The 15,018-nt window shown below is 57.6% G+C and overlaps 6 protein-coding genes across 6 annotated transcripts; 3 read left to right on the top strand and 3 right to left on the bottom strand.

The window, feature by feature from the left end:
* Positions 1-91: 91 nt before the first annotated feature.
* DL89DRAFT_255371 (kinase-like protein) lies at positions 92-1,504 on the bottom strand (the record flags this gene model as incomplete). The annotated part of the gene is made up of 4 exons (XM_040885336.1): positions 92-471; positions 500-851; positions 1,110-1,207; positions 1,312-1,504. 4 exons carry the CDS (start codon positions 1,502-1,504, stop codon positions 92-94), a joined length of 1,023 nt encoding a protein of 340 aa, XP_040746604.1.
* A 203-nt stretch (positions 1,505-1,707) lies between these two features.
* On the bottom strand, positions 1,708-2,810 carry DL89DRAFT_255372 (WD40 repeat-like protein; the record flags this gene model as incomplete). The annotated part of the gene is made up of 3 exons (XM_040885337.1): positions 1,708-2,014; positions 2,085-2,683; positions 2,808-2,810. 3 exons carry the CDS (start codon positions 2,808-2,810, stop codon positions 1,708-1,710), a joined length of 909 nt encoding a protein of 302 aa, XP_040746605.1.
* Positions 2,811-3,123: 313 nt separating this feature from the next.
* DL89DRAFT_255373 (uncharacterized protein) lies at positions 3,124-4,542 on the bottom strand (the record flags this gene model as incomplete). The annotated part of the gene is made up of 1 exon (XM_040885338.1): positions 3,124-4,542. The coding sequence occupies one exon, from the start codon at positions 4,540-4,542 to the stop codon at positions 3,124-3,126; it is 1,419 nt and encodes a 472-aa protein (XP_040746606.1).
* Positions 4,543-7,756: 3,214 nt separating this feature from the next.
* On the top strand, positions 7,757-8,974 carry DL89DRAFT_220424 (Pumilio1 in complex with Cyclinb reverse Rna; the record flags this gene model as incomplete). Its single annotated transcript, XM_040884453.1, has 1 exon — positions 7,757-8,974. One exon carries the CDS (start codon positions 7,757-7,759, stop codon positions 8,972-8,974), a length of 1,218 nt encoding a protein of 405 aa, XP_040746607.1.
* An 878-nt stretch (positions 8,975-9,852) lies between these two features.
* Positions 9,853-11,671, top strand: DL89DRAFT_255375 (malate synthase A; the record flags this gene model as incomplete). The annotated part of the gene is made up of 2 exons (XM_040885339.1): positions 9,853-10,352; positions 10,558-11,671. 2 exons carry the CDS (start codon positions 9,853-9,855, stop codon positions 11,669-11,671), a joined length of 1,614 nt encoding a protein of 537 aa, XP_040746608.1.
* A 272-nt stretch (positions 11,672-11,943) lies between these two features.
* Positions 11,944-13,974, top strand: DL89DRAFT_265393 (cysteine proteinase). The gene is given in 2 exon segments (XM_040886642.1): positions 11,944-13,284; positions 13,304-13,974. The coding sequence occupies 2 exon segments, from the start codon at positions 11,959-11,961 to the stop codon at positions 13,604-13,606; spliced, it is 1,629 nt and encodes a 542-aa protein (XP_040746609.1). The 5' UTR covers positions 11,944-11,958; the 3' UTR covers positions 13,607-13,974.
* The last annotated feature ends 1,044 nt before the right edge of the window (positions 13,975-15,018 follow it).

The following is a 15,018-nucleotide window of genomic DNA, read 5'->3' on the forward strand; positions in this document are numbered from 1 at the left end:
CGTGTGTAGCGTGGATCATTGAAGGTAATGCATGTATTTTGCAGTTTTATAACATTTGGCCCTGTGTCAGAAAACCCCGAATGGCGTTGCGCTACAGGAGCTGGGCCTTGATCCTGTAGTACTCGTCAAACCGCATCTTTGCGTACTCCATGTAGTCAAAGTCGATGTCAGAAATCGACGCTTGCACCAGCCCCCACACGCCCCAGTAGACGTGCGAAGCCAATGCAAACTGGCTGACCTCGACATACATGCCCTCGAGCACCTGGTCGCTAGCGTCCGCACCCGATGCGGCTAGGTAAGTCCTGAACCACTCAATCTGGCGCTCTTTAGACGGGTACCTTGAGTAGTCACACTCAAACCCAGCATACTCGCAGAAGTGGTTGGCGATGTCAAATCCGCGGTACGAGTACGTCGCGTACTCGTAGTCAATGAAGCTGACCGAGTCCTTGGAGTCGTTGATGATGACATTCCCTGACAGAAGGTCGTTGTGCGAGAACACCACAGGCGACTCCAAGCTTGGTCAGAACGCCTTCAAGCTCTTTGATCTCCTTTGCCAGCTTATCGTGTGAAAAGTGCTTTTGGAATTTGGCATCTGCGCTCGGATCCGTGCATTGCTGAGGGACGTCGTGGAGCCAGCGGGTGATGGTGCTGAAAAGCTCGGGCGTATGGGCGCCGGGAAGTTTGATTTGGTGCCATTTCGCGAGCTCGCGGGCGATGAGCGGGGCCATTACAGAGCTCCCCATTTGCTCAGGCTTGGCGACGCTGCCCGGGATGAACCCGTAGACGAGGCCGTTCTGGAATCGGGCGTAGAGTGGTGGGCATATGCCAAGGTGCGTCAGGCCGGCCATGTTCTATGGAGGATTACGCTATCAGTACGAAATTTCGAGAGGGACTCGCAGTGTATAGTGGGGAATGAGGCTGCATGTGGTGAGCACATGATGCTGCTGCACTCTGCCGACAGCGCCAATCCCAGTGTGGTTTTTGGAACGGCCAAGCGTCGGCAGCCGAATGCCTTCCTCCCCACGGATGAAGCCTGGTGGGTAGGAGAAAGCGCAGGAAGGGAATTCAAGTATCGAAGCGGTTCTGAAGCCGGGCCGCAGTGTACTTACAATAAGCTCCTGGTCCCGATCGATAATGACCTCGGTGTGCTTGCCATACGCGCGGATGAGCACCGTAACCCCCGTCCGCCTGTTGGTCGACTGGATAACTACGGACAGGATTTGGTGTCTTCAGTGAACTGCGACAACAGCAGGGGCAACTGCCATATTGGGATTCTTGCTGACCCGGGTGCCCGGGGGTGTATAGACTTACGCTTGTTTGTAATGCCGTCCTTGCATTGCTTCATTTCGAGCTCATCGCCGGCCCATTCCGGGAACACTTTGACCAGCAGCGCCTTGGAGTCGTCGAACAGCGACTCGTGGTGGACTGCATGGTCGACAAACGGAATCGAGCTGACAAGCGCCTGCGTGTTGAGGTTCTCGATGGATAAATGTGCGGCAGTCATTTGGAAAAAGAATAAAGGAGTTCTGCTACAGAAGGAGAGAAGAGAGATATCGGCAATCCCACACGACCGGGCTGGAGGTTTTATAAATCGCTGCTAATTTTTGGGGTGAAAGAGAGCACGGTGCTTCGTCTGGTCCTTTCTCAGAAGTGATTCATTCCGAAAAGATCATTTTTCCAAAAGGTCTACATGGTCCAGGGTAGCACTCAGTAATCGTACTTGAATCTGAAGTAGTCCGGATCGAAGAAGTGCACGCGCACGTAACCGTCCTCACCACCCGAGGCAAAGGCCTTGCCGTCGGGCTGGACAGCCAGCGTGTTGATGGGACCGAAGTGGCCCTTGGCGCGGCCGACCTCGTCCTCAAAGATCTTGTGGTAGAACCGGGACTCGAACTTGCCCTGGCGCGATGACGTAGTGGTAACCTCGCTGGCAGCCTGACCACCACCAAGGATAACCAGATCCTGCGTCGGCGTGAATAGTCGCCGTGTTGATGCCAGTGTCAGCCTTGTACATCTTGAGCGGGTTCAGCGTGGTGGTCTCAAACAGCCGCGCCGTCTTATCCTTGCTGCTGGTGATGAAGTACGTGCCATCCTTGGACATCTGCAGATCGGTGATCGTGTCGTCGTGGGCCTTGGTGCGCCTCGACACCTCCTCGTACTTCCACTCGAACAGCGAGATCGAGCCGTCCTCGTGTCCGGCAACAATGTACTTGTCAAGGTGGCTCCAGGCGGCCACAGTGGCCTTGGACGGCGTCGGCCGCAGGACCACCACGGGCTCGTTGCTCTGGACGGGCGACGACTCGTCGATCTCGAACACGTAGATGCCGCTCTTGTGGCCCATGCGCTCCTCGGTCACCATCAGGATGTACCGGTCGTCGTGCGAGAACTCGACACGCTTGACGGCGGTCGGCAGCTCCCAGATGTGCAGCACCTTGCCGGTCTCCGCGTGCCACAGACGCGCCGTGTTGTCGGCCGAGCCTGTCACCACAAGCGTGCTCGGCTTGTTGATGTCGATCGACCACAGGGCTCCCTGGTGGCCCGCATACGTGCCCACGCGCTCTCCGTTGTGCGAGTACCACAGGTTCGCCGTGTTATCCTTCGCAACCGTCAGCAAAAGGTCGCCGTCCTGGTTGTACTTGACCTGGGTAAGCGGACGCGTGTGTCCCTGCAGCAGAATAGGCCTCTACACCGGGGGAACATTTGCAAATTGAGCTGGATGTGCGGGTTTCTGCAAAAAAAATAGATCCCTTGTATGTGAAGCAGCCTGCTCGCTCTGATTAGCTGCTCCGTCCCAAGCGACGCCTTACCATTTCGTTGATGTTTGCTTCTTTTTTGTTCGGGTGTGCGAATCGCGATGCTGTTTAAATTATCCTCCCGCGAGTGTTCTGCAGCGCTGTCAAATGCAAATCACACTGAATCGAAGAGAGAGACTAGAGATAGGCACGAAATGAGCTAAATTGAGAGAGAGAAAAGGTGTATTCTTCGAGCTGCCTCCAAGCTAAAATTTTTCCCCATCACTTTGGCGAAAAAAATGCCAGGCCAGGAGCCAGCAAAAGAGCGCCCTGCATGAATTTCGCTAGAGCCGCCCCTGGCCAGTGCCGGCTCGCGGCTCGCTGCCCGCTGCTACTTGGATGGCGAACTCAGCGGCATGAGCAGCTTGACTGCCTGCATCGTTGCCTTGAAGCGGGCCAGGATGTTCTTGTCGTAGTGCTTGACCATGCCGCTGCTGGACGAGACCTTTGAGATCTGGGCAAAGGCGATGACCAGGCTCTTGATTGCGGGGGCGCAGTCCGACAGCGCATGGGCCATAGCAGACTCTAGGTCTACAACCGCCTGCTCAAGCTTGGACAGTGCCTGCGACAGCTCCTGCAGGCTGCTCTGGTCGATGGGCTGGTCGCCGATCGGCTGGTGCGCAGTGGAGAACCGCACTTGTTTTGACCGCTCCGTGGGCTCAGCCATAGGCAACGCCGGCGTGCTGCCACCGATGCTGGGCTGCCTGCTGGACCGGCGCATAGACAACGCTGACCTGTGCTGGACCAGCGGCGGTGGAGCCGTGTGTGGAGCGGGAGTGCCGTTGCTGGATGTAGATGTCTGCAGCTGGCTGTCGGACTGATTTCGCAGATGTGACGGTGGTGTGTCAGTGGTGCTATTTACAGAGTATGCAGTAGGTGGTGCAGTGGCAGCGTGTGGGGCGGCAGTGGCAGACGTTCTGCGGTTGCTGCCGACAGTGATGCGCAGGCCTGGGGTTGTGCTGGATTCGGTCTCGATGTCCTCCGACACCCACCGACGGTGCTGCAGCGTGCTGGCGCCGGAAGACAGCGGTGAGGGTACTGACGGCGCGTGGGCCAGGTGCGAGCGGTTCGACACCCACGAGTGCTGCGATACCCTTGCGAAGATGCGCAGCAGGCCAGCCAGTGCTGACGCTTCGCGCATCGCGTCCTTGACAAGCAAGACGTCCTCGGATTCGGGGCTGGCCGCGGCTCCATTGTCTGTGGGTCTTGGCAGATTTGGTGGCAACTGGTCTGCAGATCCGCGGACCGCCAGCCTGCCTGCGCCAGGTTCCGGTGGCTCATGGTTTCTGGTTGGTTTGCGGCGGCCCTTGAGCGTGTGCAGCTCGTCATGCGCCAGCATGATCTCCATGGCGACTGTGTGCAGCGCCATGGCAGCAGTTCGCAATACATACTCGTTGGTCTCGCCCAGCTCTGTCTTTGCGGCCAGAGTCTGGATGCATGTGCGCAGTGCTCCCACAGTCGCCTGGCTGGCGTCAACCAGGTGCTGGACGTTTGGCGACGTGTGCTCTGCCTGCTCGGTTGTGCAGAGCTCGTTCAAGAGGCGGTTAACGCGGGTTTCGGCTACCGCCCACTCCGACTGGCAGAGGGTCTTTGCGCACTCGCCACGCACGCCCAGCTTGATGCGCTCGAGCTCGCTGAAGAATATGTTGCAGGACTGCAGGATGTGCCGGGCCAGGCCTATCTCTCTGTGCGCCGCTGCTGTGTCGTCCTGGCGGACGGTCGAAAGGTACTGCTCAATTCTGGCCGACATTCGAGTAAAATACAGAAAAAGGGCAAGTAGGGTTAGAAGAGCCAGCTGCTGGTAAGCTTGCAAACGCGGGCACCCACCTCATGGCGAAAACAGCGCTTTGCCGGTCAGATGCAATCTGCCGGATCCCGCGGCCAGCCAAACGCTCCAGTGGAGCTCCGTCGGCTCTTGGCTCATTATCCACCTCTGGCGTCAGCTGGACAGCTGCATGCGGGCTTAATTGCGGTGATTTGGTTCGCTCGACCAAGCAGAGCTCATGTGGCCAGAGCTGGCCTTTGCGTCACGCGTCGCTGCGACAACGCACTGCGATCCCAGCGGCACGCGGGTTCTCGCGTCCTCAGGCGCTGACAAACGAGTCCGGGATATCGTGCCAAACGCCCCCTCCCGCCGCGTGCTCCACGTAGCCTCAGTGAAGCAGGCGGCCAAAAATGGACGGCAGCGCATCGAACACTCGGGCTTGTGGTCAACCTCCCCCAGCCCTTCATAAGGGGCCCTCGACCTTTTTCCCAGATTTTTCTCTTTTCTTGTCTCTGTTCTTTCCTCAAGCTCATTTGTAAATACTCCATTTTTTGTTCCCTCCCGCCTCGCCTCCTCTCCTTTTTGTCCACTCGGCTGGAAGAATCAGTTGGAAGAAAACCAAAGATTGGAAGTACAATCCCGCACGTAGAGAGCGAAGCTAGCGTAGTCAAATAATACCACAAAAAGGTAAGCGTGCACTATCGACACACGAGTAACCGCATACACCCGCCTCCTATCTCGTATGCCGGCATGGGCCCATGGGAACATTGATGCGTGGGGGTCCAGCGGTTACCGACGCATTCCACGGCCTGCAATCTGCAATCTCGCTCGCAAGTCGTAGCAGCCGGCTTCCGAGCATCGGCTTGCCTTTGCGCGCTGGCCGGCATGCGTCATTTTAGGCCTATTTATCTTGGCAGTAATGCGCACGGTCGACAGCAGTTGTCGCCCCTCTGCCCCTTAACTCGTTGGAATGTCCTTGCAAATTCACAATCTGATTTCGGCTTAAAAATTATTTGTATTCCCTGTAGCTTACGAACACCAGCGCCAACGGCCCCGGCTATATTCTTGCACATCTTTACCCCTGCCCGTGGATTTTCTGTACTCTACCGTTGTATTTACCATTCTCTTAAGCGAGTATTTCCTTGTGTTTGCAACCATCAGCAACCTCTTCTGTACAAAGAACCTCAACTAGTCGTCACACTCCATGATGGCCCACCCCGGCAATATCGCAGACGCCACCGCTGGAAGCAACAGCAACAACAAGAAGCCTGAAAGCCGCTTTCTGGGACACTGGGACCAGTCCGCTCAGCAACAATCCCGTCAGCCCATGGGGTCGCAGGGATTCGACTGGGATTCACTGGTCCCTGGTGGCGGTAGCAGCGCCAGACCGGCGCTCTCGGGCCAGGTCGGCGTCTCCAGCTCTGCCGACGACGATTGGTCGTCGCTCCTGAACCAGGTAGAGTATAATGACGCCTTTAATGTCGTGATCCAGCCTCACCCATGTATTATTTGGTCCTCCATGCATATGTCCCCTTTTGCCGCCCATGCCTACTTGAATAACTGCCAACGTAATACTGAAATCCGCACTGTCTTGTAGACGAGCTCTGGCGGCGGAGCAAATGCGGGCGGAGGATTCGCTCCAATGAACCTAGGTGGCAAGATGGGATTCGGCGAGGTGCCTACCACCCCCAGACACCGTCGCCCGCTGGTCGACATGATCCAGAACGACTTCCCCCGAACGCCGTCTCCAGCCATCGACTCGAGCGGCTCCCGCATCCGACTCCCCAACGGCAGCGGCGTGCCCATCAACGCGTCAGCGCCCGGTGCAGGCGACGCTGGCGGCGCGGAGCTGACCAGCAGCACTCAGGACCCGGTCTCCATCACCGGTGCGAGCCAGCAGCAGTCAGCCCCTGGCTCATCTGCGTTCTCCTCGCTCACGACGCCCGGAGCGCGCACCGGGTTCTCTCCCTCAAGCCTGCTCTCGGACTCGGGCCGGCTGGGGGTCCCGATGCGGCAGTCGTCGATTGCACCGCCCAGCCGCTCGCACAGCGTGGCCATCGACAACCCCAGCGACGTGCTGAGCGCGACAGGGCAGACCAGCGCCGACAAGATGGTCAACTCGCTGCTGGACCAGGAAGAGAGCGGGGGGCGGCGCGGCTCGCAGCTCGACAGCTTCTCGTTCCTCTCGACCGGCGCCTCGTCGCTGGTGCCACCGGGACAGCAGCTCTGGGCATCGCACCACGCGGCGCGGCTCGACGGGCTGCAGCGCGCGGCCTCGACGCCGCCCATTAACGCCTTCGGCAATGCCGGCAGCGCGGGCAGCGGCAGCAACATATGGGGCCCTGGCAACGACAGCCACTCGATCGGCTCGGGCTCGCTGCTGCGCGACAACGCACTGCTCTCGCGCAGCCCGGCGGCACCCAGCAGCAACCCGCTCTCGTTTGGCGACGAGCTCAGCTACGGCATGGGCAGCATGCGTCTGGGCGACAGCGCGGATCAGCGCGGATCATTTGATCTGTATGGCGAGCTGGAGGCTCCTGCAGCGCGGCCGCTGACGGCGTCGTCTCACGTGACGCCAATGGGCAGTGGCACGCCCGACCAATGGGGCGATCTGTCGCAGCAGCGCATGTACGGAAATGGGTCGATGCCGCCACCGCAGACGAGGCGCCAGAGCCAGACGCCGGGGGCGACTTCGGCGCCGTTCATCGATGCCATCGTCACGGACCGCAACGTGCTGTATGCGAGCGCCGACATGGGGCAGGGCGTGCAGAGCGCAGGCATTCTGCCGTCGCAGCACCCAGGCTTCTCGCGCGCGCAGACGTACAGCGACGGGCGGTTTATGCGGCCTGGCGGTCCCACCAGCGCGTACCCGCTGCCGCAGCCGGTGGCCCAGCGGCCCAGCATTGCTGGAATGCCTGGCGCAAACGTACCTAACATGTACGGTCACCCAGCGCAGATGCATCCAGCAAACGCGATGGGCCAGGGCATGCAGAGCCAGACGCCGTACGACCACCAGTCGCAGCCGCAGACGCCGCTGCAGCAGGTGCAGCATCTCCGCCAGCAGCAGCAGCAACAGCAGCTGATGATGGCTCTCCACATGAAGCAGCTGCCGCCAGCACAGCAGATCATGATGCAGCGGGAGGCCATGATGTACGGCACTCCGCCGCCGGCGCTGCTGGGCGTGGCCGGATCGCAGATCATGTACCGGACCGGGCCCAAGAGCGCCAGTGTTCTGGAGACTGCCAGCCACACGCTGCGCAGCGCGGTGCTGGAGGAGTTCCGCAACAACAAGGTGCGCAAGTACGAGCTCAAGGATATCTGCGGATACATGGTGGAGTTTAGCACCGACCAGCACGGCTCGCGGTTCATCCAGCAGAAGCTCGAGACAGCGACTCTGGATGAGAAGCAGCTTGTGTTCCAGGAGGTGCTGCCGAACTCGCTGTCGCTGATGACCGACGTGTTTGGCAACTACGTGATCCAAAAGTTCTTTGAGCATGGCAACCAGATGCAGAAGCTCAAGCTGGCCAAGCAGATGGAGACCCATGTGCTGGTGCTGTCGCTGCAGATGTACGGCTGCCGCGTCGTGCAGAAGGCCCTGGAGCACGTGGTGACCGAGCAGCAGGCGAGCATAGTGCGTGAGCTCGACGGCAACGTGCTCAAGTGCGTCAAGGACCAGAACGGCAACCACGTCATCCAGAAGGCCATCGAGCGCGTGTCCGCCGAGCACATAAAGTTCATCATCGACGCGTTCCACGGCCAGGTGTTCAATCTGGCCACGCACCCGTACGGCTGCCGCGTGATCCAGCGCATGTTTGAGCACTGCACCGAGTCGCAGACCCGCCCGCTGCTCGACGAGCTGCACAAGTTCACGACCGGCCTGGTGCAGGACCAGTACGGCAACTACGTGATCCAGCACGTGATGGAGCGCGGCCAGCCGCAGGACCGGTCGCGCGTCTGTGCGTGCATCCGCGGCCACGTGCTGCAGCTCAGCAAGCACAAGTTTGCATCGAACGTCGTCGAGAAGTGCATTGCCTACGGCGAGCCCGAGGACCGCAAGGCGCTGATCGCCGAGATCGTCGCTGTGCGCCGCGACGGCATCAGCAACCTGGTCGTCATGATGAAGGACCAGTATGCGAACTATGTTGTCCAGAAGATGCTTGATGTTGTCGACGAGCAGCAGCGCGACATGATCCTCAGCAAGATCCAGCCCCATATCTCGACGCTGAGAAAGTTCACCTACGGGAAGCACCTGATCAGCAAGGTCGAGAAGTACCAGGGCATCGACGAGTCGAGCAAGCCGTCGGCGTCGCCGGAGCCCGGCCCTCCCGAGCCCCAGGCTACCCCGCGGAGCTCTGGCCGCGCGCCAACCTCCTCTGGCAGCACCGGATACCCGCGCTCGCATGGATCCGCCAAATAGAGCCCCACACCGGGGGGACTGCTGCTGCTGCCAGTGTAAAAAATGTGTATCTTTCCAACATCCCACTCCCCTCCACTGTTAAGTTTAGCAAATACTTTTCTTTCTCTTTCTTTCTTCTCTATCCAACGGCATCTAACCCTTCCCAAGCAGCCAACCTTGTCGATTTCGATTGCCTAATGCGCTGCTTTCGGAAATCGCAGGCTCGGTAATTGTGACTGAAGAGGCCACTGGACATGGCCGCGCTTTGAGCATTTCTCCGACGACGGGCCAAACCAAATATATTAAATCGCGCGGATATTGGGAGTCCCAAACTCCCAGGGCGCATATTTTAGCTGCTGGCATCGCAGGGCCGCGAGTGTCAGTTTCCTGGCTCGCCCTAGTCGGCGAATATCTGGTCTATTTCTCCTATCTCGCAGCAGCCATTTGCGCACGGGTGGATATTTTGCCTGGTCCCCTCTCTTTATCTGGTCGAGGTGGGAATTGGCCTGCTCCTGAAAAGTGGGCATGTGGGATTGCGATGTCGAGATAAGGATGTTTTTTGGGCTCGGTGGAAATAAGCTCCGTTGCCAGGGTAGCTCGAGCCGATGACGGCGGTCGCGCACGCACTAGGCTGGTGCGGCGAATTCTTTGGCTCCGTCTCCAGGCCACGCCCCTCCCATTTGTGCGCTGGGAGGGATTGGCCTCACTGCTGCCTATTCCCTATTTTCTGCCAGACTGATGCCCTCGCGTCGTCACATTCAGCGCACCCGCAGCTGCCCGGTAGCTGCTATAAAAGGCGCCTCGGCTGCCTGGGCAGTAGTGGCACGCTTTTTACTGGTGTTATCTCCAAGCAAGCATTTTTCCTCCTGTACCATTTTCTTCTAAAGCAAAAAGCAAACATGTTCAACTCAAAGGTCGCCGGTGTTCAGATCCTGGGCAAGGTCGTTGGTAGCCAGGCCGAGATCCTCACCCCCGAGGCAGTCTCGTTCGTGGCCAAGCTCCACCGCCTCTTCAACTCCACCCGCAAGCAGCTTCTGCAGGCGCGCGAGGAGCGCTACCGCCAGCTGCAGGCGGGCAAGTCGCTGGACTTTTTGCCCGAGACTGCCTGGATCCGCGACGACAAGACGTGGCGCGCTGCCCGCCCCGCCCCCGGCCTCGTTGACCGCCGCGTCGAGATCACCGGTCCCGTCGACCGCAAGATGGTCATCAACGCCCTGAACTCGGGCGCTGCCACCTTCATGGCTGACTTTGAGGACTCGTGCTCGCCCACCTGGTTCAACCTGATTGACGGCCAGGTCAACATGCGCGACGCCGTGCGCCGCACCATTGCGTTCAAGAACGCCAACGGCAAGGAGTACAAGCTCCGTGAGGATGGCAAGATCGCGACCCTCATCGTCCGGTAAGTTGCATATTTCACATGGGCGAAGCAGTGCCCCTCTTTCTCATGACGACAGATGCACTTTTATTTTTTCCCATGTGATATATTTGCTGTCTGCTGAAAGTCGCGGGACATGGTTTTGCCCTTCCGTGCAAATCCCCCTTATCTGCCCTGTCTGTGACTGCTGATTTACTAACCGCTCCACTCCCCTTATCACCCTCTGTAGCCCCCGCGGCTGGCACATGGAGGAGGCCCACGTCCTCGTCGACGGCGAGCGCTGCTCGGCCTCGATCTTCGATTTCGCGCTGTACTTCTTCCACAACGCCCAGGCCACCCTGGCCGCCGGCTTCGGCCCGTACTTCTACCTGCCCAAGATGGAGCACCACCTTGAGGCCCGCCTGTGGAACGACATCTTCAACGTCGCCCAGGACGAGCTCCGCATCCCGCGCGGCACCATCCGCGGCACCGTTCTCATCGAGACCATCGCCGCCGCCTTCCAGATGGACGAGATCATCTACGAGCTGCGCGACCACTCGTCTGGCCTCAACTGCGGCCGCTGGGACTACATCTTCTCGGTCATCAAGAAGTTCCGCCACGACCCGCGCTTCACCCTGCCCGACCGCTCGGCCGTCACCATGACCTCGCCCTTCATGAGCGCGTACGTGCGCCTGCTGATCAAGACCTGCCACCTGCGCGGTGTCCACGCCATGGGCGGCATGGCTGCCCAGATCCCCATCAAGGGCGACAAGGCTGCCAACGATGCTGCCATCGAGAAGGTGCGTGCCGATAAGCGCCGCGAGGTGCTCGCTGGCCACGACGGTACCTGGGTCGCCCACCCCGCCCTGGTCACCATCGCCCTGGAGCAGTTCAACAAGCACATGCCGTCGCCCAACCAGTTCCACGTGCGCCGCGAGGACGTTGTTGTGACCGCCGCCGACCTGCTCAACACCCACATCGAGGGCGGCAAGATCACCGAGGCTGGTCTGCGCGACAACATCGCCGTCGGCCTCATGTACATGGCCGCCTGGCTCAACGCCAACGGCTGCGTGCCCATCCACAACCTGATGGAGGACGCTGCCACCGCCGAGATCTCCCGCTCGCAGCTCTACCAGTGGGTCCGCCACGGTGCCCGCACCGCCGACGGCTCGGTCATCACCCCTGCCTACGCTGCCAAGATCCTCGCTGAGGAGACCGCCAAGCTCGACCGCAAGGCCTACCCCAAGGCCGACCTGGCTGCCAAGTTCCTTGGCTCGCAGATGAAGGGCGATCGCTACGACGACTTCCTCACCACCCTGTGCTACGACTCGATCCTCGAGACCACCAGCAGCCCCAAGCTCTAAGCCGGCAGGTTTATTTCCATTCCGTTTATGTAATTTCAGCACTGGAATCCAGTTTAAAAAAAAGCCTCTCTCCTCACACATGTTGTCGCTTTGGACACATGGCGCTTGTGTAGGATATGCGTGTATCTCCACCCCTGCAGGCCTCATGCATAGATCAAATCCGCTCTACAGCCATTAATCTTTGACAGCCCCTCTGCCAAAGAGTACTACGAACTGCCGAGAACAGGGGACGAGAGAGTGCGAGTGAGAACGTGTCTTTTTCTCCATCTCTACTTCAACCTTAAGCAATGGCCGCCCCGCTGACCAGCCAGCCCCCTGACGCTGAGCTTCCCCTCGACAAGTACGCGCCACCGCCGCATGGATATTCGGAGCAGTCCCATGGTGTCTTCCACTGGGACATCACCAGCTACCACACCATGCTCCGCCAGTCGCAGCTCTACGCCGAGCTGTATTCGAAGGAGTTTGCCCTAGCCGGCTTCGACTGGAGCATGACCCTGAACCTCTCCAGCTCATACCGCGGCGAGTTCATCGGCCTGCACGTCCACTGCAAGACCGCCGACACCATGCCTGAAGACTGGGAGCAGTGCATCATCTACTCGATACGGTTCGAAAACCCCGCCGACCCAAGCAGCAGCGAGGGTGTGCAGCAGAGGTACCGCCTGTCAAGGGAGTATGCCAGCCTCGACATCCCACACGCATTCCTCCGCAGAACCCTCAAGGAGAAAAAGATCTACAACAATGTGCCGGTGATCCAGAACAACAAGCTGCGTATCTCCGTGTACATGCGCGCCATTAGCGACCCCACGCGCATGCTGTGGCACGATTTCAGCAAAACCTACAACTCGCTTGTGAGGACCGGATATGTCGGGCTAGAGAACCATCTCCCGTACAAGTCCATGACTGCCTTGCTGCTGACGCTGTATCAGATTAAGCCCTTGCGCGAGGCCATTGCGTCCATCAGGGGCAAGGATCCGATCCGCGACGAGTCGTTCCACATATGGGGCATGATGCGGCCAAAAAACGGCAACGGTCTCTCCCGCGAAATTGCCGAGGTCTACCACAGGCTAGGCTCCACACGCCCCACCACGCACATATACGAAATGTCCAAGGCCATAACCCGTCTCGGCTACATTGCCGGATACTACATCCCCCTGGGCCATGTGGCTGCCGTCGTCCTCGAGCGCGTTGTGCGCGAAATCGGCATGGTGGTCGACAACAGGCACCTGCTGCCGATGATGTGCGGGCTAAAGCAGACCACCACCATACGGATAGCCGACAGGACATCAATGCTCGAGATTTTCGATGCCGTGGTCGACGAAGATGAGGAGGAGCCCGAGCTGGCCATGGTCAACCCGCTTATTCTGGACATCAGCGGGTGCTACGATGTGAAATCGGTACTGCGCAAGCACTTTTCCCTCCACGTCGTCAAGACAAACCAGCAGCCTATTTTCACCGTCATCCAGATCCACAACAGCGTCAGGAGAGTGGAGGTCCTGGAACTACCGACAGTTCTGTTTATCAACTTTGAGCGGTTCACCAAGCCGTTTCGGCCCATCACTATATACAAGACCGACGCGCTGGTGACATTTGAAGAGACGCTGGACATGGCCGAGGTTCTGCCCGACCTTGCAGGAAAGCGGGAGCCCAACTAAGTATACACTGTTTGCCGTGATGGTCCATGTCGGCGAGGGGATGCGAGGAACACATGCGAGCTTCATGCGCCCAAAGATGGACCAGTGGTTTGTGTTCGAGGATGATTTGGTATTCCCTGTGCATCATGATGTGGTGTTTGATCGAGTCGATGTAAACCAGTATCTGTCTACGATCGTTGACACTGACCGCCCAAGGAAGATCCTTAGCGCAAAACGGTTCAGAAACACGTATATGCTTGTTTATATTCGAGACGACCAGATCGACTATGTTCTGGGTCTCTAGGGGTATTAATTTGAATATTAGCTACTATTAGGATGGCAGGAGAGAGATGTATGCGTATACAATATTTGGCCTGCAACCAAGGATCAGAGGGAGGGAAAAGGCTGCTGAGACGCAAGATATATGTGGCATTTGTAGTCTGCAGCAGCAGTATTGCTACATTTTGTGTTGTGTTTCTAACTGGCCATCATAGAGTTTGAAAAGTACCCGATATCCAGAGAGGAGTGGCCAGTGCCAATTATAGAACTGACAGCCATGTTTGTAGTTAGGCATATGCCCAGTCCACAAATCACCAATACAGTCAGCTCAGCCTTCAAACTCATTTTCGTGATTATAAACTATGTGGTGTATGTTTACCCGAGAAAAAAGTGCCTCAGGCTAAGGAAATGACACGTTGTAAGCAATACATTGCGTTCAAAATATCTTCTGGCAAGTTTGGCGAGTTCTTCTCACACCTTTTTCTTAGATGCCATTTCATTTCATTGCATTGTAATAGTCGTAACGCATGGGTAGTCAAGTCTCATCACTCAAGGCGTCAGACGTTGTGTTTGTGTGGAAGCTTGTCTATAAAAGCTAGTCTCTGCACCCTTGCTCCTGCAAGCACCAACTATACCACATATTTTACCCATACACAAAAGTGCATATTCGCCAACGCTTGTTTGCACTATTTCTGGCACTTTTCCAGCTCTGCCACGCGTCGTGGGTTGATGGTATCCGTCCAGATTCTCCACGAACATTGCGGTAGTTTCAACAGAGTCGTCAATGTTTGCTGGCGACAATTTTTGCTGGGTTTGCCACCACTTTTGGCTTATACATCCTTGCTTTCCATCTCGACAGGTTCTCCCAGCATCTGATAGCCCTGAATGCAGGGTCTCTGAATAGGCACGTATTCAAGCAAGTAAAAAGTGGGTCGTGGCATGTGCTACTCACAGCGACACTGCAATAATCCATAGTATTTCTGCACTGTATGGTGTTAGGCTTGTTGGCTGTGGATATCATTCAAAAGAATGCCGGCAACAGCATCACATCCTTAATGATACAGCCAAAGCACAAAGTGATCCTGCTGCAACAGCCGAAGCACAAAGTAGCGGGAATGATACGGTCAAAGTCAATTCGTGTAACTGACCTTCCTTGCTCAGCATTATCGTCTGAAATGTGAATATATATTCATACTATTAGTTTTACCACCCTGCTCGAGAAATGACACACTTGCTCATGTATAAAAATCGGAATCCAGTACATGTGTGGTAGATCGGTTCCCAGCTGGCAAACAAAAAACCGGTTTCTCCAGAGCGCGATTTCCTTGCCCATCCCTGCTCTTTCTCACGTACCTTGTGATACCATTTTTCGCTGATTTTCCAAAAATTATTTCGTGAAGGCCTCCAAACTTTTGCCAAGACCTGACTCCCAGACAG

Source organism: Linderina pennispora, assembly GCF_002104995.1.
Source record: "Linderina pennispora strain ATCC 12442 chromosome Unknown DL89scaffold_2, whole genome shotgun sequence".
Lineage (NCBI taxonomy): Eukaryota > Fungi > Kickxellomycota > Kickxellomycetes > Kickxellales > Kickxellaceae > Linderina > Linderina pennispora.

Excerpts from the sequence above, each read along its gene's own strand:
- DL89DRAFT_265393 (XM_040886642.1), top strand. The coding sequence starts at position 11,959 with ATGGCCGCCCCGCTGACCAGCCAGCCCCCTGACGCTGAGCTTCCCCTC.